At 41.7% G+C, this 24,890-nt stretch overlaps 1 protein-coding gene across 1 annotated transcript in view; it reads right to left on the reverse strand.

Moving 5' to 3' along the window:
* Window positions 1–24,890, reverse strand: part of nbas (NBAS subunit of NRZ tethering complex) — a 187,946-nt gene that overhangs the window by 32,170 nt on the left and 130,886 nt on the right. The window contains exons 47-49 of the mRNA XM_037751577.1: window positions 21,767–21,957; window positions 17,740–17,829; window positions 16,119–16,302 (exon numbers count right to left, since the gene is read on the reverse strand). Coding sequence (XP_037607505.1) covers window positions 16,119–16,302; window positions 17,740–17,829; window positions 21,767–21,957 — 465 coding nt within the window. The remainder of the gene's footprint in view (window positions 1–16,118; window positions 16,303–17,739; window positions 17,830–21,766; window positions 21,958–24,890) is intronic.

The following is a 24,890-nucleotide window of genomic DNA, read 5'->3' on the forward strand; positions in this document are numbered from 1 at the left end:
AATGTAAAATGTGTGGCTTTGGGGTGCAGCATAGCAGACAACAATGACTTAACCCTGATACTGAAAGGTCTATGATAACACCATGACTGTTATGGACTACTTGCATTAATCAGAAATGTGGTTACTAACAAAAAAGAACAATAGCAAAAACAATAAAGATGCACAAGTGTTATCTTTGATCAGAACTTACTGGGAGTTTTTAAATCTTGAGAAACTATTTAACAATACGCATTGCATGCAACACTGCACCTGGCAATCCATTCCAGGTAATGTGGCTGATGAGATTGTTAGCCTTTCTGAGTCAAGTCAAAGATGCATTCTTTCTTCCTGAATTTGTATGAGCTGTTAATAAAACACAGGTGAACTTTTGCCCCCATCAACAAATCTGCCTGATAATCTACTCTGTGCTTCGACCATTATCTCAGTCCTTGACCTGAGGGAGAGAGAGAGAGAGAGAGAGAGAGAGAGGGAAAGATAGAGAAGGGGAAAACACGGGATGTGGGCATGTCAGTGTGTTGGACTGGGAGCGCCGGTGGAGCCGTGGGATCCAGAGATCTCCGTGTCTGGCCTTTACTGAGTGCGCTTCGAATGAGCTGGACGACCAGCTCTACCATGTGAGCCACAGCCGCCCCAAAAGGTGGACGTGTCGGTGTGATGACGTCTCGTAGTCTCATTAGCCATTTTTTAAGACACGTAAAAGATTAAAAATTCACAAGTGGGATATTCACAAACGTCTTTTATATATATGGAATAAAATGTTAAAATCTCTTCAGCTTGTGTTAACCACAGACCTTGTTTCAAGCATCTAACTAAAAAGAAAACCCATTCAAAAAACATGGACTTCGAGACGAGGGAACCAGTTGTGCTAAAATTCTATCTCATATCCGGGTTTTAGGACTCATTCCTGCACCAATCTATTAAAACATAATTTCGACTGATCTCTGACTCCACCGGCAGAAAAAGTAAATGGCCCTTTGGTACGGCATGCAATGTCAAGGGTTTCCCACAGTTGTTAATAGTGGATGTGGCCCAACTCCACTAAATTATTGACAGCCTCTGCTAACATTAGAAGACATTAAACCCCTCAGTGAAACAGACAGTGACTACTTCATCCAGCAAAATCTATATATTCAATGCATGAGGCAATTGTTTATACAGTCTAGTGACTAAATGAATTACAGTCGAGATGAGAACCCGTCTATCATAGTTCAGTGATTGACCGATCAGGCATACATATCTTATGTACGCTTTGCTATAATTAATCAAAGCAACATGTTGGATTAGAAAAACAGAAAACCTGAGTTATTTCTAGTCTAGACATGTTGAAGAAGACAAACGGCTCAATCACCCACAATCAGCAGGGGACGTCTCGGGAATAACTCACAGCACTTGTGAGAGACAACAATCAGTGCTGCTGGTCGAGCACTAAGTTGGAGTTTGTTCAAAGTTTAATAATCATCACTTGAACTTTTAACATCAATAACTCTCATCAGAGGTTCAGTTCAGAGAGGAGTACTCAGTCACAGCTCAGCCTCGCTGTCTGCCCTTACGAAACACCCTGTGGCTAGAATCGCTAATGGATCACACGGATAGGAATATATAGGCCAGATCTAGGATGGTTATTGGAAATATGTATATACAGTGCATACATTTTTCTTAATGATGAAAAACTCCAACAAAATCATTTCACAAATGGATTCCAAGCCACTTTGTAAACTATTTTTTTTAGGCAAATCAAAAACCTTAAAACAAGACCAAGAGTCCAAACACTCCGTTGGGTGGATGTGGCAGTGGATGGGTGGGTCAAAGAAAGACCAGACTTTCGCCGAGGCGACCGTTGTTTGTACCCTGTGTGAAACCTGAAGTCGATTTATTTGTCACGTTACTTCCATACTTAAGTTACGTCACTTCCGGAGTTATTTTAACCCAAATCACAATCTTTTCCTAAACCTAACGAAGTTGTTTCCTGTGAAGACGGGAGATTATTTTGAATAAACTGGAGTGAAAATTGAGATGTGTTTGCTAGACATTTGTAGAAAAACGCACGAAAAATGAGGAATACTTTTTCGTAAGATATCACAGGAACCATTTTATGAGGATACGTTGTGCATGCTTAATGTTTGCCAGGATCACAATTTAAATTTAGTATACTATTATTTTCTAATTAGCTCTAAATAGCTGAGACTGATGAGAATGTCATTTTTTCAGGTATTTAAACCAAAGTATTAGACAAATTATAATTTTAACCGGATGATGTCGTTAGATGTGAAATCAAAGGATCATCAAAGTCATTAGGCTTCATTCGAGGCAGTTAACTCAAAAACCATGAATTTCAGGCACCTGGTGTCTTTAGTCATTAGGGTACATTGTCTAGGAACCATGGATGCTAAAATCTTGTGCCAATCCATCCTATAGCTGTCAAAATATTTCAATAAAACTCAGGTGTCAACCTCACGGTGGTGCTTGAGCAAAATCACCAAAATCCTTAAAAACTATCCCCTGGGAGCCATGGATATCTGCAACAAATTTAATGGCAATTCATCCAAAAGGTGGTTGGATATTTCAGTCTGAACCAAAGTGGTGGGCCGACCAACCATCAGCCCGACATTTCCATCCATAGAGCCACACTGCTAGCACAGCTTAAACCGCAGACATTTGACCTCACATTATACGACAGTAATAGCATGCTATAAAGGCGGCCCTTTTCAAACAGACAATTTAACTGCAAGGACATTTAGATGAAAACTGGAAGCCTATGGGGGTGTTCAATCCAGTATTGATTGCTTCAAAACAACCCAGTAATGGAATGGAATTGATATGAAACATCGAAGTAATGGGAAAGGACACTTATATTACCACTTTTCCAGGCCGAGATGACACAGGAACACATGTCAACAAGCACTACATGCACGCATTTATATGGTCAGTACAGCTCAGAACAAACCCGGCAAAAGCCCCCAATTGCACACCAGTTACCATATCCCGTCACACACAAGCAGACCTAGAACACACGTCATGTCCTCATCGCTGACAAGAGCCGACCCTGTGTCTGACTTGTTAAAGTATGTGGTAAACACATCATCGCCTCTGTGCGTAACACTGTGGTAGACAGGTTAATGATCGGCGCTGCCATCACCGTCTGCCACGACAGCTCTCTACCTCTCACTCGTCACATTTTATTACCTCTGCCAATCATGGCGGTGAGCGCCATCATTCCCACCTTTCCATCAAATGAGCAGGATAAATAGAGGATAGCATGTTTTATTAAATATCATGGCATGGGAAAATGCTCCAGGGTCAATTTAATCATTTAATGGTGTCAGTTTGCGAAATTAATCTTCAGGTAACTGTTTTCTGGAACAATAAACGATCGTCATGACTTGTTGTAAATTACTTGATGTTAAAATGTTGTGACCGTCAGTCCCACAAGAGAAATAGTTTTTTAATACTGGGTTATATTTCATGCCATAAACGCCAACAGCAATCCTGGAGATGGCTAGGGACTATTTGACCTACACTTCCTCCATCCTGCCAGCATAGTAACCAATTTCTGTGAATATTTAATTAAGATTTACATATATACTGCCCCCAAAAGGCAGAGAACAGTATCTACAGAAGCAGTAAAAATGGGAAAAAAAGGGTTAAAAGTTTCCAGGCGAACTGGCAAGCTATGTAGATAGAAAGGTTTTGATATCTTAATTTCATCGATTTTAGGCTGAATATTTTACCCCAAAAATAATTTCCATAGAACCTGCACAATATCTATCTTCCTTGTCCATTTTAACTAGGTTGTTTCCAAAAATAAACTTTATTTTTATTATTTATATATAATATATACACATCATATCTTATAGGAATTAAAGGTATCTCTGTTTTGCTAGGTGTCTGTTTTATGTTTAAAATAAGTATAATAAAGTAATTTACAATTTAATACATTTTAATGTGTGATTAAAGGTATCTTAACTACACCAAACAGTTATGCTACTGATACTCTGCTGAGCATCAGTAAATGGTAAATGGACTTGCTTTTATATAGCGCTTTTCTAGTCTTCCGACTGCTCAAAGCGCTTTACACTACATGTCAGCATTCACCCATTCACACACACATTCATACACTGATGGTAGAGGCTGCTAAGGTGCCAACTTTGCCCACGAGGACCTAATCTAAATACTCATTTAAACATGGATATGCCTTCGGGAGTAATTTGGGGTTAAGTGTCTTGCTCAGAGACACATCGACATGTGACCCGGAGCAGCCGGGGATCGAACCACCGACCTACCGATTGGTGGACGACCTGCTCTACCCACAGCTGCCCCAGTAGCATGACTGGTTGTTACGGCTTTAGCAGGAGTTTAGCTGGATTTTAGCCGTAGCTATCTCGCCAGCTAGCCTTTACTTGATATTCTGTTGCTTTAGTTGTCCGTATGTTCCTGCAAATTTGACATACCATATTCACAGAAATTATAAATATATATATTTCCAACAGGGCTCTCAATCGATTAAAATATTTGATTGCGATTAATCGCATGATGTTTCATAGTTAATCATGATAAATTGCAAATTAATCACACTTTTTTTAATCAGTTCAAAATGTAAAATGTGTGGCTTTGGAGTGCAGCATAGCAGACAGCAATGACTTAACCCTGATACTGAAAGGTCTATGATAACACCATGACTGTTATGGACTACTTGCATTAATCAGAAATGTGGTTACTAACAAAAAAGAACAATAGCAAAAACAATAAAGATGCACAAGTGTTATCTTTGATCAGAACTTACTGGGAGTTTTTAAATCTTGAGAAACTATTTAACAATACGCATTGCATGCAACACTGCACCTGGCAATCCATTCCAGGTAATGTGGCTGATGAGATTGTTAGCCTTTCTGAGTCAAGTCAAAGATGCATTCTTTCTTCCTGAATTTGTATGAGCTGTTAATAAAACGCAGGTGAACTTTTGCCCCCATCAACAAATCTGCCTGATAATCTACTCTGTGCTTCGACCATTATCTCAGTCCTTGACCTGAGAGAGAGAGAGAGAGAGAGAGAGGGAAAGATAGAGAAGGGGAAAACACGGGATGTGGGCACGTCAGTGTGTTGGACTGGGAGCGCCGGTGGAGCCGTGGGATCCAGAGATCTCCGTGTCTGGCCTTTACTGAGTGCGCTTCGAATGAGCTCATCAATATTCATTGACCCGCTCTGGCTAATGTCCCCAGCGACGGGCAGAATAAAGTTGCAGAGGTCGCACACTTCACAAGGGGAGAGAGAGGCGGGAGAGAGAGAGCGAGGGAGGGAATGAGCGATGCCGAGGAAGTGAGCCGGGGACGATAAAAGAGTGCAGGTTTCAGAACAAAATGAGAGCAAAGAGAAGCAAACACCAAAAGGGCAAAGCCTCGGGGCCAGCGGGGGGCTGGGGAGTTTATTACCGCTTGAAAGTGAAACACATAAAACATGCAGAGGAAACATAAGCGCAAAAGATAAAGACACGCGCGCCCGTAGAGAACAAACAAATGCGCACACACACGCGCACCCCCTTGTGCATGCCAAGTATGACATGACGAGATGAGTGCAATGACAAACAAATACAGCGTCTTCGCTATTTGTTATGCTTTTTCTTGCTCCGTCTCCCCTGTTGTCTGGGAGTAGATCCACGTTGTATAACATGACACCTGAGTATACATAATGGTACACGCCTCGGGAGAGGAAGAAGAGGAAGATGAGAGAGCTCAGAAGACACAAAACACAGAAGGGGAGTGGTTGGGAAGAAAGAGAAAAAATCAAGGTTAGGAGGGAAAGACAAGCTTGTAGCTTTGAAACTGTCTTGACACGCATCTGCTTGACATGACGCCACAGACGTCAATATCAAGCACAGGCGCATAAGCAGTGTATTTTAATATGAAACCTATTTGTGCTTAATCATGCATGCTATAGGGGGTGATGAATATTCAAGCTGGGACGAAGGCCAAGGAGAAGGGGAGATGCTAAATGATGTACAAGCACACAAAACAAAACACATTGCTAGACACACAAACACATGCAATTACTTGAGATCACTTCGTTTAAATTACTATTTCAGATGTGAGAGGATGTTTTTTTTAAAGCGTGGATGCACACACTCACCCATATGCTCAGGCTGAATCACACCAGTTAAAGTAAAGCCTTCAACCAGGTGCTACAGAGCTTGCCAAAAAAGATAATGGAGCATGAGTGGCCCCCCCTACTTCATCTCAGATTGTACCGTCTTTCTCCCTTCCTTCCTCATCTGGCGCCGCGCTGCCCACTCCTATCACTTCAACTGTCCTCGGGCTCTTTTTTCTCCTCATTTCTCCCTCTCCACATCCCCTCTCTTTTCTTGTTTGCTTTACAGCGCTCGCTGCCTCCTGTCTGGTTGTTTTCTGACTGAATCATCAACGATCCCGCCGAGATGACAAAGTGTTGTGCTCTCCTCTCTCCTGGCTCCGATGTTGGAAAACAGAGCATAAATAAAGTTTTCGCAAAGGAGCCGAGGTGGGGGATAGATAAAAAGCTGCCAAAATGAGCGGAATTATAGCTGGGGCTCGGCTATCACGGCTATGACCCCTGACCTGTTGCATTAGAGTGTGGCCATAAGATAGCGTCCTCAACCCCATCACATTTATTATTTATCTACTTGGAAAGAGACTCTGCTCCCTCTCTCTCTCTCTCTCTCTCTTCTTGTATAACCCGTTCCCTCCAGTCCAGGCTCATTCGCTTTCATCAAACAAATCTCTCTCAGCTTCCCCCCCCGTCCGGCTTCTCCTCTCCACCTGGCCTTCACCTTGGCTTAGCTCCATCATTTTTTTTTTTTTTTCCTCGCACACAATCCCTGGTGGGACCGTTTCTAAAGTTCTCTTCTACTTTTCAACTTTTTTCTAACACTGGATCAAGACAGCCCGCCCGCCCATTTGTCAATATGTAATATGTGTTTGTGCACCACGGGGGCAAAAAAAAAGGGAATGATCAGCTGCAGACAAAACACATCGCTCCGTCAACCGACAACGCTCCCACTTAGGTTTCTGTTTGTGTACCTGTCATACGAAACAAATACTGTAGTAACGACAAAAAACGGCGTGCCATCCATCTGTGCGGTTCTGTTTGTCTTCTTTCATTGTGATTGTTGGACGTGTGTCAGGGCTGAGGCTTATCTTCTCACTGTGGTTTTGCATACTTCAAACTGTGGCCTTAATATTTAAATACACGGCGGCAGGTGGAGTGGGAGTCGTTACAGTGTGGCAGGAGGGGAGATGCACACAGGCGTGGACATACATACATACATGCTCATACAAATATTGATAAGTGCACTCCAAACTTCAAATATTCACAGTTCTTTAGGCTTGTAATACCTCATGTACAACATGACCACCATGTGTGTATGTGGACTATATACCAATGCACATGGTCAGTCTCTCTGTGTGCAAGCGCTCCACCCCCTACTACATCGTGTTCAGAAATGGTGGAATTCTGTAATTTTCTGCTTAATTGGTGCATACGAAATGAGAATCAACATCCTGTGTTTCTACATAGAGAGAAACAAGAACAGCAAAGAAGCTTAAGAAAGAAGTTAATACTAGTAAGTAAGTATGCAGAGTGATGTGAATAACAGTCATACGTTTTTACGATGCACGTGTCAGAGTATGTGGCTCTCACACTCATAACAGAGACCTCTATCCGAGTTAAAGGAACAGAGTGTAGGATTTGGAGGCATCTAGTGGTGTGGTTGCAGATTGCAACCAACTTGAGTACCCCTCCGCTCACTCCTCCCTTTCCAAAACTGCGGTAATGTGAGCCGCCGAGTGCAAAACTGCAGTAACGCCGTTCGCCTCGCTCAGAGTCCATCCTTACCGTAATAACACTACGTTAGGAGCAACGGAAGTCAGACGGCGGCTGGCACTCTGCAGTTCATGTTACCGTAGTTTCACAAGCGTGTTAGAGAACTACGGTGGCCTTCAGGAAATGTAAAAATGTGAAAGGCTCTCTCTAGAGCCAGTGTTTGGTTTGTCTATTCTTGGCTACTGTAGAAACAGGGCAGAGCAACATGGCGGACTCCATGAAGAGGACCCGCTCCCTATGTAGATATAAGGGGCTCATTCTAAGCTAACAAAAACACAATGATTGTGAATGATTTGCCAACCCTCCCGATTTACCCGGGAGACTTTTACCCGGTTTCACAATTCTCTCGTATTTCTCCCGATTTATGGCAATTTCACACCTTTTTTTCCTTTTCGTTATCTCAACCAGTTTCTGGTACTGTACAGCATGTATAAGCCATAAGCCCTACTGTTTCCATCCGGACAGCTACACCAAATGTCTTTTCCCAGCAGAGCAGAGTTGCTCGCGATACCGTGGCACGATCACAGGAAAGCCGTCGCGGCGAAAGCAATTGGAAACAACGGGTTTTAGAGCGTAATGGTGACGTTGGCGCGTTCTGTCTGAAAGGGCCTTCAGTGAGTGAGAGAAGGAGAGGGAAATGGAGAGTCGGAGAAAGAAATACTCAAGCAGGGGCAAAAAATTAATGAATGAAAACTGATGAATATTAGCCTAGTTTATACAATTCACACAACTTCACGCCAGAGGGGTGAATTATTCAGTTTTCTTTCCTGAGAATTAAAAGTAAAATTAAAAGTAAGCCTATTTAACAAATATGCTACTGCAATGTACTTATTATTTTGTTATTTTCATTCTTTAAAAGTCACCAGAATATAATTATATTATATTCCATTTCTGCAACTAGATCCTCTGAAATGTTACACGCTGTCCCTTTAACTTTGCATGAAACCAAATCTGTCCAAAGCGGAGATATGATCAGAAACAAAAATCCAAAAATGGGCAAGAAAAAATAAGTCCATACCTCTGAGAATAAATGGGATGTGTTTTGTCAAACTCAAAATCTAAACCTTGATCAAATCAAACCTTCAACAACACTTTCAGGGAATTGCAAGAGAGGGGAAAATAAAAAGAATAAAAAAACAGAGGGCTTTTTAAAAGGTGAATTGAAAATAAATGAAAACTAGCCTCAAGAAAAAGAAAGTCAAGAAAGAGCTAGGTCGGGGTGTGGGATCTGGAGGCTGTGTAGCTGCAGACTGGAGTGCACAACTACACAGCCGGCTCTGCTCTGCTCAGTTCATCCATATTACATAGCCGGCGCGCTGCAAGGCCAAACAGCACAGCACCGAAACAGGGTGTCACAGCAAATGATCCATGATATTGACAAGGGGAGGTGGAAGGGGCTTGTATCAGCTATCACTGTTGATGAGCTTAGATGATGTCTTTGCACGCACACACACACACACACATGCAAGGTGATTTCTCCTTGCAACCTTCCCCTATATGCCCTGCAACATTTAGAGTGCACACAGGTGTGGAGACCTTGACGCAATAGCCGGGCTCCTCTCTCCCCTTTCTTGTGTGTGTGTGTGTGTGTGTTATAACCCTGAGGCTAGCACTGCCATGGGATTTAGCATAATAATTACTATCTTCACACTGAAACATCAAGGATAAGTACATTAACAGGCATGTATGCACTCATGCGGTATAAGTAGTAGTAGTCGACTCTTGGTCTGTTAAATGCCGTAAACAAATGACCCGAAGTATATTGTTATTAGTAACATAAAAGGCCAAACTCAGACTATACGCACACACAGACAAAACAGACCCTCCAATCTTGACAGTGGTGACATTTGGACGCCCTGCTGTTATGACTAATCATTCAAAATGAAGGCACAAAATCTATCCCTGGCTTCACCTCTTACATCCTCCCTCCCGTATCATCTCCCCCACCACCTCCTCCCCACTCCCTAAATGTCAGCATTTCAATTGGGCTCATTAATTCCTCCCTTTTTAGGCGTCTCTCTGTGTGTGTCTGCGCCTGAGTGGTGTGTTGGGATGCTGCGGGAGGGAGGGAGGGAGGGAGGATGATGTATCGGAATGGTAAGTGGCCGGTTATTCTCAGTTTCCGTTTCAATATCATCTCCGAATCTTCCTCTCTCTCGGTGTACGTCTCGGATCCATCATTATTTCCCCTCTTCTCTCTAATTCTTTTTCTCTGCCTCCGTCTGATCCATCATTGCTGTGTGTGTGTGTGTGTGTGTGTGTGTGTGTGAGGCAGCGCCCGTGAATCATGCTGTGGCCTTTCCACTGACACGGCCCGGCCTGACCCAGTCTGGACAACACTGGGCTAAACGGCATCCGTCATAATAATAAGCGTTCGTCTGGTCCTATCGCAGGCTGGGATGCGCGTGTGTTTGTCTGTTTGGGTGTATTATGCAAAAAACGCTACTGTATATGTATGAGGATGCACAGACAGGAACATGCAGACAGCAGCATGCAGGCAGGCAGGTAGAAGGAGGCTTGGACAGCCGATGTGAAAAGAATACAAGGCTTTTCAGATCCTGACAGACTGCGAGGATCTGAGGATTTCTTGACGTACTGTCAAAGAGGTGCGCGCACAAGGCAATGAGGCAAGGATGGAGGATTACACAGTAAGTGAATCAGATGTGTAGGAATACACAATGCAGCCTTGAAACACAGGCGAGCGGGTTATCAGGAGACTGGCGAACAAAGAGAGAGCTGGAGAACCGATAACCTTTGAGCAAAATAAACTGTGATAATAAGAGATACTGTACCATGAATTCAAATTCAGTTAGGACATCGTAACGCCTCATAATTATATAAGTTATACAAGTACATTTTCTGATGTCATCACCCTTGAACAAAATCCTGAATTTGAATAAAGTGATTTAGTGTACTGAATGTGATTAGAAACAACTTTCTTTAACGAATATAACTCCCATTGTGTGCGGCAAACGGGAGGGCTTTTGACTGCAGTGAAAATGCGTTTTTTTTGAAAGGCTAAACGCCAACAGATATATATTTACGCAGAATATTTAGCAACGAATCCTGGTTGAGGAATGGAACGCCATCCCACAGCAACGTGTGACCAGGTTGGTGACCAGCATGAGGAGGAGGTGCCAGGCTGTTGTGGCTGCGTATGGATCTTCCACCCGCTACTGAGGCTCCTGATGGTGTATTAAATTATAAGTATAAAATTGCCAATATGTCTTGTTTGTTCCTTGTTACTGATAGAGAGTTCAATCATCCAATCCACCAAACAACTCAAAACAAGAGTCAATACCAACAGGAGAATACACTGTTTACCATAGGCAGAGCATTTTGGCAAATGTTTTCTTGGGCGCTACCCACATAATCAGCTGTGCTGCTCATCCAACAAATGCATGATCCTTACAAGTTGGACATCATTGTGAAGGTAAATAAACAGGCTTTCCAACGATGTAAAATACAATGCCAATTAGCATTGTAACAACAGAGAAATAATCCACCAAACCTTTTTTTCCGAGTTTATTTCACTCAGAAGTTAGACTAAAAAAGACCCTATAAGGAGAGTGAATATTGGACTGTAGCCAGACACATGACTCCGTATAAATGCTTATGTTGCTTCGTGATAAAACATCTGTAACTGTTTGCAGACAGGTTTGCCACATAAGCTTTAACTGTGATATAATGTCAGTATTATGTTCACAGCTTATGTCAGCTCCTCCCCAGTGGCACAAAAAATCTGTTATTGCAGGTTTACATAAGGCGGTTTAAATTAGTCCCTGGTGATACTGATGCACAGGCATAAGACTAGGCTGTGAGCCCTGTTGTCATCTGAGATCTGAGAGCCTGCTGGCAGCTTATCAGACAAAAGTGAACAATAACAAATGGGGACAGACATATTTTGTGTATTATTTACATACAGTAAATACTGCACCAAGCTGTGACCTATTAGACAAAGTTATAAAAGGAAACTCCAAGCTTAAAGCTTATACTTGACAAATTGGAAATATGCTCACAGAGAGTGGTATCAATCTTCTCATCTAACTCTTGGCAAGGCAGAAAATAAGTCTATTTCCCAAAATGTCTATTATTCCCTTTAAGTCCTCTGAGCAGGGACACAAAATTAAATCTGAGAGGAATTTAAAAAAAATCAGCAATCGAAAAAAAAATAATATATATATATATATATATATATATATATATATATATATATATATATATAATCCTGTTATTGAGGATGAAAAATCTGTTCTTTTTTCTCGGCTTGAAGTGTTTTTTCAGTTGACCCTATTTGCTGCTGTTCATTTTGGTCTGACAAGCTGCCAACTGCCTGGAAGGTCTCCAACCGAAGAAGTCTCAGCCTGAGCTAATATTAATGAATCCATATCAGCAGGAAGTACTCTCATTTTTTGGTCAACAAAACGAATCCTGTTGTCTAATCGTCCCCTCTGCCAGAAGGTCAGCAGTCATGCTCAGGTCACTATGGCAATGCAGATTAATAAAGATACAATAGTGATGGCATAATGTCCCAGCAGACCAAAACCACCAACGTTGCCATTTGTATCCGTGACTGTGTCCTACCACTCTCCCCAAAAAAACTTAGTTAGTATTCATCGTCCGCATTTTCAGAAACCACAACTAATTACTTGTTTTTTGGCCTCCTTGCTGTATTTTAAGTGATATCCACATTTCTAAATCAATCCTTTAAAAAAGATTATAATGCAAGTCTAGCATAATGTCTGTAATCTATCAATGACAATAAACCAGGCTGATTTGTAGCATATTAAAAAAGACAAATGACAGCAATTTTGATCCAGAGTAATTACTTGATCCATTAAAAACTTAAAAAAAAAACACACAACCTGTAGTTTCCTCTAATCTAATTTGCTCTCTAATTAATCAACTCATTTTCATTTCATGGCCATTCTTAGAATAACTCTTTCAAAAAAAACTTTAGTTTCCATTCTCTTAATTTGCCACAAAAATAAATAATAAAATGTGTTTTTCTTTCCTCTTTTGATTCATTGATGACATTTTATCATTGTTGATATTGAGGAAAAAGAGAGCCGGAAATAAATTCTAAGAGAGGTGGAGTTCTACACTTGCACATCAGAGACACACAGAGAGAAAGAGAGAGAAAAAAAAGAAAGAGAGATTCATTTCTAAGATCAAAACGATGTTTTCTTCAACCTTTTTCTTCAGTTGCGTCTCCTGAATTAAGACATGCAGACAGTGGGTACATAGAGGATGTCAGTGCATGTGTTTGTATATGTACTGGCATCTTAACGCATGGAAACTTCTGTACATTTGAGAGTACACCTGTGAGTGTATTTTGTGTGTGTGTGTGTGTGTGTGTGGGTGCATACAGCTATTTTACAGCTGCCTTTGATCGCAGACGACAGTGCTAATCAGACGCCTTTGTCAGAACAGCAAACAGACAGCGGCGGCAAAGGAAAGATGAGAGAAACTTAAACATACTACTGGTATCGGTTTCACTCACAAACCGTGGCTTGACAGCGCGGTTGTCATGGAAATCACAGCAGGCTGCCTGCTTGTGTGTGTGGTGTGTGCGTACTGTACATATGAGTGTGTGCTGCACGGGAGGGATGAGGAGGCAGTGAAAGACGGATACAGGGGTTTGTGTGTGTGTGTGTGTGTGTGTCTCTCGGGTAGACAGTGGGACACAGTTAGAAGGGAATTGTGCTGATTAGTTGAGGGGCCGGGGGGACAGAAGGGGAACAATACCAACTCCTTTCCTCCCCCCCCCCCCCCCCCCCACTGTCGTCTCTGTCAGACTTCACCACTTCTCTCTCCCTCTCTCTTTCTGCTTCCAAGACGACGTGATGAGGTCAGACTGGGGCACTGCCACGTCTCAGGCTTGGCCTCGGGGCACCAGCACGAGTGCCAGCGCTGCTGCTTACGGGCGCTACCAGCCTAGCCAACATGATTACTGTGCCACCACTTTCAGCCGGGCAACAGCCAGCGGAGACAATTAAGTGTCGCTCCAATTAGGAGGCGAAAAAAGGCTTTGAATTTGTGTTTCGGCACACATGTGGACATGGAAAATCTTTTCCAACTAACAAAAAAATTAGATTAATCAAAATTAAATGAGACATTTGGCTACAAAAACCCCCGCTCACACACTGAAAGGCCTTTTGGTTGCCTTAGGGGAGAAACAAGAGAAAGTGGCACTTCATCTGAAATGCTGTAAGAGCAAGAGACTCATTTCAGATGAAGTTGATTCATCTTTAACAAGATTAATTAACTGATCCCTTTGGATGTACACTCCCTTAAGAGCGCACGTGTGTGCCCGCCTGCGTGTGTGTGCTTCGTCAGAGCCTGCCAAATGTCGGGAGTGCACCCAATTAGTTAAAGAGCCCGGGCCCACACACCTGTCTACCTGCGCTGACAATGGCCCACGGCTGCGTGCATACATTTACACATTAATTGACCTGCTCGGGCCATTAATTAGTCAGTCAGGAAACTTAATGACTAGCCATTCAATGGTAGGTGACACCAGGGAGGACAGAGCCACACATTCAAACGAAAGCAGAAACTGTACACATTGTATATTATACACAACTTCAAATATACAGAGGATTTAGGGATGCTTACAAGCATTTAGGTGCTGGTTTTATATTTACATAGACAAAGAAACAAATGTATCTCCATTAGTGAGACTATAGACTGTGTACTGTATATAGATGGACGACGCATCTCCACTGCCTCCCACTGTACAAACGTGAAGCCAAAATATCCCGGATACAGGAGCTGCCATCTTGAGATTTTGACGTCATTTGGAGGCAGAGTCTGCGCAGTAGTGATCAGGGGGGTGGAGCTGCAGTATCAAGGTCCCGCCCACTCACCTGCCCGAGCCAATCACGAGCCGAGCACAGCCAAAGCTTGTTTGCGTGAGCCACCTAGCTGCTACGTTAGCACCACGGTAGCTGTTTGGCTAGAAAGAAACAACAACTAACCATCTCTACAACTACCTTTATGATCAAACTGACACATGTCAACGGTTATGGAAAGTTAAATTTACATCTCCTCTCTCGCACAATTCCAGAGCCTCCGGCTCCGCGACTACTTCACTCAGAGCAGCTGTCAATCACAGCTGTCATTCATGACGTCTCACCCCCTTTTCATAGCATAAAATAAGTAATTAAAACCGAACTTAACAGAAAAATTATCTTATCTACTAACATGGAGGATGCTGGCTGTATGACCTATACTGCAGCCAGCCACCAGGGGGCGATCAAGATGTTTTGGCTTCACTTTTGGGGAGCTGTCATGTCGTCCATCTTTATATACAGTCTATGACTGCGACTAAAAGATCCTGGATCAGGGCACTTACAATTATACTGTATATTACCTCCTAACTCAAGAGAGAAACATATTTTTGGGAGTTTATGATTTCTTGTGAAACACACATGCATACTCAAATTAAGATGCACAACAGCATTTGGATCAGATTTTACAAAATCCAGTGTTGTAGTCAAGACCACCGAAAACGAGACAAAGTCCTGAGTCCTATTTGTCTGAGACCGAGACGGTCGATTCCAAGACAAGACCGAGACCTTCAAAAAGTGGTCTTGAGACGGAGCTCGAGTACTGTCAAAATCACATATTCCTCTAGTTTTTACTGATGCTATAAATATACTGTTTGCAAACGTCTTCGACAACTGTTCATTTCTTTGAGAAAGATTTAAATAGAGAACATCAGCCATTCATGCATCAAATAAAACACAAACGTGACCTCAGCTCCTTCAAACTGCCAGTGTTAGCATCAGCTTTAGCAGCAAAAAGAATAAACAAACATTAACTAGATCTTACTTATCCCTTCAGCAGTACACCACCTTCTTTATAGCTAAAAGCCCATAATGTTACAGAATGGGAATGTACGTATATGTCAACATTCACTTGTTCTTCAAGATGGGATGAGTGAGTGATTTATCCACGTATTAAATACCCCATTTCTACCCCGTTCTCTTTCCACTTATCTCTTCCCTCCACCCATCAATTTCGGGTGCCTTTTCAAAATTTATGGCCCAGCATTTAATGTTATGACCTTGGAGAAAAGAAAAACTAATATCCAGACATCTGTAGCCTCCTTCACATCAAGTACCAGCGTTGTGTTTCAGAGTGCTTGGGATTAAAGTTGTTTCTCAAGTAATGTATACTCAACATCTTTCAAGTTCGAAGTCTGTTAGTGAGGGGGCCGATGAGTCACGGCTGCGTGCACGTGTGAGTGCGTGTGTGCACGTTACCTCTCGGTCTTTGAGAACAGCCTGAGTTCTGTAGAGCAGCAGGAGACGAACGTCGCTGTCTCGGAGGCTGAAGTTGCTCTCCAGGATCTGCAGCACGTCGATCCGAGGCCGCACAGGGAGCGCGGCGTCACCGCAGAATGGATGCAGCCACGCCAGGAGGTCATCTGAAGTCACCGCGCTGTCACTGAGAGAGGACGGTGAGAAGGACAGCAGTCAAGACAAGGTTGAGTGAGGCAGAGATAAAGTGACAGTGACAGAGAGGTAAAGTGTAGAGATTCTTCTAAAAGAAAAATGGTGGAAAAAGTAGATAGGAGCTTAAAGGACCAGTGTGTAGCATTTAGGGGGATCGATTGGCAGAAATGGTGTCACCTGAAAAAAAGAACTGGCCGCCATGTTTCCACAGTAGCCCAGAACGGACGAACCAAAAACTGTCTCTAGATAGGGACATTCGCGTTTTCACATGTTCGCGTCGGCCACCGTAGTTCTCCTACATGCTTGGCACATGGGTTTCAGTTGGTTGCAATCTGCAACCTCACTGCTAGATACTGCCAAATCCTACGCACTGCACCTTTAATTCAAGTTTTTTTGTATTGGGTCATCTTCGCGAGGTTGAAAAATTACATAAACTTACCGAGAAAAATGTTTACCACCACAAAAGAAATGTTCATAGGAAAAAATGCAATATTTGTTTGTTAAAAAAAAACTTCAACATAGACATCCAATCAAAATTCAGAAATTTAAATCAAAACAAATTTTCACAAATTTACACACAATTTTATTGTCCTCAAACCTGTTATTGTTCTATCTAGTTAAATATCCAAATTAGAGCTGAAACAATTAGTTAATTTATCAATCAGTTTAACACAACGATTCGTATTTTCAGGTGATTATACACTAAAGAAAACATACTTATTAATATTATATTCCATTTCTGCCAATAGATCCCCTAAATGCTACACACTGTTATTTTAAGTAACTTCTTAGCAAAAAAAATGGCAAAAATTCATTAATTTCAGCATTTCAGATGTGAGGATTTGCTGTTCTTCTTTTTTCTTTTGGATTATTAAATTGAATATTTTTGCTAAACAATGAATTTCAAAAAAGTCACCTTGGGGTTTAGGAAACTGTGATGGAAATTTTCCACCATTTTACAGACTAAACCATTAATCAAGAAAATAATCTAACGGTTAATCGATAATGAATGTGATTCTTAGTTGCAGCCCTAATCCAGACAGCAAAGAAAAAGAAGCTTAGAGGAAATCTCTTTGTGCATAACTGCACTGACGGGCAGCAAATAAGGAGCCATTTTGTCACAGATCCATTTGTTTTACTTTGATTTGTTTGGCCGTTGGTCACAATAGAGCTGACCGGGGTGTAGCAGGTGCTATCCAAATTTTGTCATCTTAAAAAAAAGCTATCAGGCAGGTTGGCAGGTGCTTCTTGTTGACTCAACTACCAAACAGACATTTTACTGCCATTTGACACCCAGCAGGTGTTAATTTAGCTGAGAGAGAGTCTTTAAAGCATGTTTGATTTATGTATGACAGGAGTGTGTGTGGGTTGCATGTGTATGTGTGTGTGTGTGTGTGTGTGTGTGTGTGTGTAGATCTAGATAACCTACCCACTCTGGACATTATTGTGCACAGCGGTCACCATGGCCTCCAGGACCCTGAGGGGTTGTGGGTAATTTGTCAGGGCGTCTGGGTCCCCACTGGAAAACAAACCACATCGCCACAATCACCTTACATAATACGCTAATTAAGATAACATTTTCAAATTACCACAATGCAGAGGGACAACAACTGAGCAAAAAAAACAGAAATATCAAAGGCTTCTCTTCTCAGGGACAGCGTTAGTTAAAAAACGTGTCTGGCAGCAATTAAAAATGTTTGAGGCAGCTTTGTAAAAATTAACCGTTGTGATATTATTTAAAGTCCCGGAGACACGACGTGACAAAAAAACATTTAAACCCGTCTCCGTCTCCATCGTTACGAGCTCTCGCAGAGCATGTTGGTGAAATCCACCAGAATATATAACAATTTAACGTTGATTAAACAGGTTTGTCTTTTCAAATAAAAGGTGTAAATTAGATTTAATGGCACATAATAGTAGCTTAAAAGGGGATTGTGTGCTCTTTCTGCAGCGTCATTAGTGTGTTTTCTGGTGTGGCTGTGGGTTCTGCTGCAGTGTGTGTGTGTGTGTGTGTGTGTGTGTGTGTGTACACTGTATGTCGCAAGAGGAGGGCTATTTTTCACAAAGACAGAAAAAAAAAAAAAAAAGGGTGATTTCCCCCGACTCCACTCCACTTCGCTGCTGGGCTTATGTGCACACACACACGCACACACACACACACACACATACACACACACACACATATATACAATACACATACATGCACGCAACATACAAATGATCTGGCAAAAGGTGGAAAGACGACGCAGCGTTTTCTTTATTGCATTTTTTTTTTTTTTTTTCTTTTTACCACTTCCTCTTCAAAGACACACAAACACAGAACAGTTATGACAGATACAAAAGATGGCCATTAGTGTGAAGCTCAGGTATGCCTGCTGCGCCAGACTGAAGGCTTCGGGAGAGCCAAAAAACAAGACCGGCTCATTCATACCTGCCAAACACAATGCTTCGAGAAAGCCCCGCAACAACAGACCCACACAAACACGCGCACACACACATACGCACACACACATACACACATACACACACACACACTGCATAAAGGGATATTCATTATGCAAGAACAGAGTGACACGTTCAAGGGAAAAGAGAATACCTCTGGTGAATACATAAGGCTGCATCTTGCACCCAACACACACATTCACAGTGTGTGTGTGTGTGTGTGTGTGTGTGTGTGTGTTGGGTGTAGGAGCGGAGTGAGATCTGGAGGGGAACAGCTGTATCAGGCTGCATTAATTATAAGAAGATAATGAATCAGAGAAAGGAGGAGAGTGTGTGCGTGCAAGAAAGTGTGTGTGTGTGTGTGTGTGTGTGTTCATCAGGGACAGTGCCCGCATGTCTACTTAACTACAACTGTGCGAGTGTGTGTGTGTGGACGTGCATGTGTATTTTCTGGTGTGTGTGAATGCAGGTGCCATCTATCTGCACCATGCGCCATTGAGCAGCCATAAAGAAGCGGGAAATGAGGCAGGGATATAATCAAGGCGATTGCCACTCATTTATCAAGCCAATCAGATGGCTCGATAATAACCTTGCTCATTGGTCTGTCAGCGTTAGCGCGCAAGGTTGTTAGGGCATTAAGGACAAACGTAAATAAAAATACGCTACTCTATTCCGTCTCAGCCGAACTTTGCTTTCATTTTGTAGTTCCTGGATGTTAAGTCCGACAACATCCAAGTATTTTCCCATCGCCCTGAACTCCAGCGGCTCTGCAGACACGTCGGGCTGAATCATCTCCCCCTTTCCTTTTGAATGCAGCGAGCAGGAAGACACCAATAAAACGCTGTGAGTCCAACTCCCACAGGCAGCTACTGTAGATTCAATTCAACACTTCAGGCATTTGTTTTGACAGTGTTTTCCCCCCACCAACACGCTGAGCCCAAAGTGGACCAATATACAGAATATTTTCAGATAACAACCAACAGAGATCAGTCGGTAGGTGGTGTGTTCAGGTGGCCTGCGATGTTTATGAATATACACCATAAAAAGCTTTTAAGTTGGATATATATAATTCTCTTAATCTGACTTATTTTAAAAAACACATTTTTTACACACATATGTATGTAATCTTACCAGACAGGTATGAAAGGGCCGCCATGTAGATGATAATGTTGTTTGACAAGGCGCAACAGTGAATGTAAAAGAGATTCGAATAAGGAAAAAAAATGGAAACACACATGTACTAACCTGACAACTTGATTTTCCTCCTGCCTTCGTTAGGTTTGTCACAGTGGGCGTTATCTTTGGTAACAAGCGGTGCTAAAGTCTACAGCGGTGTAATTTTCTCAGCGCTGTCCTATTATTATTAACCGTTCTCTGAACAACTCGGGGCTAACAGGGGGCCTACTAGTGTGTGCAACACCATTTATGATTTATAACCCAGTGAAAACACCGGTGATGTCCACAAAAATAAACAGTGAGTCAGAAGAACGCTGCCTGAAGCAGGAGATGGTGTTCATTTTGCAAGATGATGGTGAAGAATTCGGTAACTGTTATAAATGTAATTATGTTGATGTTCTTGCAGTCTAAAACAGGATATTTTATAGTTTTAAAAGGGCGGGTCCATCTGTGTTCTGTTATGGTTTTTTACAAATGGAAAGTCCCACTCAGTCGTTGCAAAAAAGCAGTGACGTAGGTTACTGAATCAAGTTAATTAATAAGGTTATTAATAATGTGAATGAGTCAACGTTAGCTGTGCTAAGTTTGGAAATAACTGACAGGGTTGGTTCAGATTTTTTTGCAGTGGGGTTGTATGTTAACTCCTGCATTCTGCAAGGGAAAATGACTGTTTTGTGAATTGAGTCTGGTCTGGTCTTTGAGACCCCGATATAACGGCTTCAGTTACTGTCAGAGCGGACTGTCTGATGGCGAGTTGTGGTTGTGGATGGGAGCAGAAGAAAAACATATTTAAGCCACATAAAAAATCAATATCAGTTTAAGTGTACACTATAGTAAGAATATTTTCATCACCTTACCTTGCCATCAGACAGCCCTGTCCAACAGAGGACTGAAGCCGTTTTATCGATTGGTAAGTTTGTTTGTGTTATTATTGTGTGACTAACGTGGCGTCCACACACAGCAGTACATCGCTTAGCTTCCATGCCAGTATTCTTGTCTGTTTCTCCAAACTGGGAGCGTGCCAATACCATCTTATTTAACATATGTAACATTAATACACTGACTATAAAGATGTATATATACTGTACATATAGCAGCGTCATCATGCAGAAACCTACGTCAGGTCACGTGTTAAAATGTTTTTAGAGGGGCTTGGGGAAATATCATTTTGACACTAAAACATTCATACTTTGACAAAAGTTTGAATGTTCTGGTTTGAATACATAAGGAACACCATTGGGAAGATACAGAATGATATAAAAACAAAAAGAAAATAAAAAAAATAATGGACCCACCCTTTAAGTTAGTGTCTATTAAAGTATAGAAGGTTATGTGTTTGTGATTAAATTAAATTAAAATTAAAATGTTGTATTTTGTTTAAATTGTCAATATGTGAAATGTGTTTTGTGTGCATAAAAGTCTCGTCATCACTGTGAGGTTGCCAGGCAACCAGTGGAGACTCCAGGAAATCACTGAGCCCAGCCGTACAACTTCTTACATTTCTGTTTTCCGTATGGGTAATTTTTAAACAACATGTTAATTATTGCGCTGGTAGGTTTATTATTGAACTGAAGCGAAAGCCAGGTCAACAATTTACCCTCTGCTTCCACTCTTTATGCTAAGCTACGCTAAGCTAAACTAATCTCCTGGCTCCCGCTCCATAGTGAGGGCACACACATGAGTGTTATTGATTTTCTCATCTTACTCTCAGCAAGAAAGCAACACAATGTTGAATAATTCCTCCAGCCAGGCTTCTCCCTGTGTCATTGTACATGGTCTCAATGGGAGGTTTTTGTGTACATGTGTATTGTACGGAGAGAGAGGGAGAGGGATAATACCTGAGTGCGGCCACTACTCGCTCCATCGCATCATGAAGCAGCGTTTTAACAGACAGGTCTAGGGGTCCAACAGCCACACGCAGGAGCTCTCCAATGCGCTCCAGAGGCTGCCCATCAGTTGCCATGGTGACTGCCAGCTCATGTACTTTTGACCTCTCGGATCGGGATAAATCATAAAGTTGACTGTAGGGCTGGAATACAGAAAAACAGAATGACGGTGGATGTGAGTGCAGACAGTTTTGATCTGACAGGGAAAACATTTCATGGGAAAAAAGACTTTAGGAAGCATTATACATGTTCTCAGCCTTGATCAAAATCATTTAGAAAAGACAATAGTAACAAATAGTAAAGTGAGATGGCAGAAAAAGAAAAGAAAATCAGGGACAGGAATTGAGGAAAACCAGAAGGGCAGAGTGAAAGAAGTGCAGTGTGGTTTAGGAAGTATAAAGTTGAGTGTGTGAAGTTTGTTGTCGAGTGCTCTGTTCTCTAGAGGTATTAACCCAGAGGGCGGCACTGACCTGAACCGGCTCACTCTCTCTACTGTCCTGCTCACCTTTGCTTGTTTTTTTCTCTTCCAATAAAAAAGGGTTGAGAATCTCAAGCTGGAGAGTCAGGAATGGTATTTGGTTGTGTATACGTGAGTGTACATCAGTCAATGTGTGTGTTTAAAGCAGGGCTGTCAATCGAATTAATCACACATTTTTTAGTTGTCCAAAATGTACCTTAAAGAGACATTTGTCAAGTATTGAATACTCTTATCAACATGGGAGTGGGATATGCTGCTTTATGCAAATGTATGTTTATATTTATTATTGGAAATCACTTAACAACACAAAACAATTACAGATATTGTCCAGAAACCCTCACAGGTACTGCATTTAGCATAAAAAAATATGCTTAAATCATAACATGGCAAACTGCAGCCCAACAGACAACAACAGCTGTCAGTGTGTCAGTGTGCTGACTTGACTATGACTTGCCCAAAACTGCATGTGATTATCATAAAGTGGGCATGTCTGTAAAGGGGAGTCTCGTGGGTACCCATAGAACCCATTTTCATTCACATATCTTGAGGTCAGAGGTCAAGGGACCTCTTTGAAAATGGCCATGCCAGTTTTTCCTCACCGAAATTAAGCCTAAGTTTGGAGCGTTATTAAGCCTCCTTCGCAACAAGCTAGTATAACATACCAATGAATTCCTTAGGGTTTCTAGTGTCATACGGTACCAGTATCTTCACTGTAGCTTTAAAACTGAGGATGCTGCGTTAAAGCGTTATTATCATATTAACTTTGACAGCCCTAGTTTAAAAGAGGTATTTCCTTATCATGAATTATTTTCAGTAAAATCATATTATCCAAATTATTTTCAATTCTGATTTCCTCTCTTTACTTTCTTTGTAAATTCATAATAGATGTTATTCTTCCAAGGGCAGAACTCTTATCTTTGAGTAAACATTTCACCAAGAGTCAGAATAGATCCTGTTCTTAATAGCAGCTGCACAAAGCTGTGGTCTGGTTAGTGCTTGTCATGGCAGCAACCCAAGAACGCGCTTGTTGACACTAGCGGCCCCCCTCTTGAGCTTGAGATACAGGACTTCTAAGGTTGATAGGGGCAACTCCACACCGAATGGGCAAGTACCACTGGGCGGAAAAAAAAAAAGTCTACTGCTACTGTAGTTACGGAAGTGAAAACCTGGAGGTGTGACAGGTTTCGGAGAAGCTAGAGAGATGCACAGTACTGCTGGTAATGCTTAGCTAGTAATGCACAGTGTTGTCGTCTGCCAGGGGAAAGACAAGGACATATGTTGCCGTGTCATGTATCATTTTTGGTGTCTCGGGTATCTCAAGATGGCAAACTTTTCCCTCTCAAACTCCCCTCTCCTGTTTGTTATATTCATTGACAGGATATTGATATTCATGTGATGTGATATTCATGATATATGGACATAATACGATATTATTCCTTATCTATTCATCGGTAGAATATCAAGGCCTCGCTGTAGACTGATGAGTGCTTTTTGTAGATAGTGTTCACTGTGATCTCTGATGTGCTCTGCAGCTGAGTGTGATACAATCTGAGAGTCAAGTTTGAGACCAAAGTCGTCTCTTAGAAAAATGTAGATCTTTCAGTACAGGCGTGGTACCTGCTGCAATATGAGAAGCGAGGGTATCATTGGGTGTTATTCATGAGTAAACGAGAGTTTAAGAGCCAGTTAGGGACAGTGGGTGAGCTCTGAGGATAGAGCTGTACTATGAAACTAAGCTTTCAATACTCTTTTCCAATCCTCCCTTTTGATCACAAGTTTAGGGATAATGACAGCGAGAGATTGAGGACACAAGTGGCAGATGTGAGGCTTGTCTGAGAGTATCTTGATGAGGTGGTTTCGGCATGTAATCGAGACGCCACTCGGCTGCTTCCTTGACTAGGTGTTGTGGGCACAACAAGGGACTTGAAAATCAATTAGAGCCGTACTGAATGTCATTGAGGTTTTCGAATGAAGCTTCAAATGTCTTCAAATGCCATCACCCTAAAATGATTTTAAATCCTTGAACAAAATCTTCAATTTGAATAAAGTTATTCATCGGATTAAATGAGTTCGTCTTTTCTTTTAAAATTTAAACAACTTTCTTTAATGAATATAACTCAGTGTCTCCCTCTGTGTGCAGCAAGCGGGAAGGCAAGCAATTTTTGACGCAGTGAAAATGTTGTTTTTGAAAGGCTAAACGCTGACAATTATGGTTTGAAGCAGAATATTTTGTTACATAAAAACATGTTGTGAATTTAGGAAATGATTACATCTATCTTTTTTTCAATGATCGTTTAAACGCCACTAATTTCTTTAACACATTAACGCAATCAAACTTTTGGAGGTTGTAGCGGGCTCAGTTTTAAAACCTAGAATGAAGATAAAGGTATCATATGAAACTAGACCTAAGGAATCCATTGGTACCAACCATGTCATACTACCTTGTCGTAAAGGAGGCTAAATAATGCTCCAAATTTATGCTAAATTTTGGCAGAGAAAAACTGTCATGGCCACTTTATGATAATCACATGCAGTTTTGTGCAAGTCATAGTCAAGTCAGCACACTGACAGCTGTTGTTGCCTGTTGGGTTTGAGTTT

This window comes from Sebastes umbrosus, chromosome 18 (assembly GCF_015220745.1).
Source record: "Sebastes umbrosus isolate fSebUmb1 chromosome 18, fSebUmb1.pri, whole genome shotgun sequence".
Classification (NCBI taxonomy): Eukaryota; Metazoa; Chordata; class Actinopteri; order Perciformes; family Sebastidae; genus Sebastes; species Sebastes umbrosus.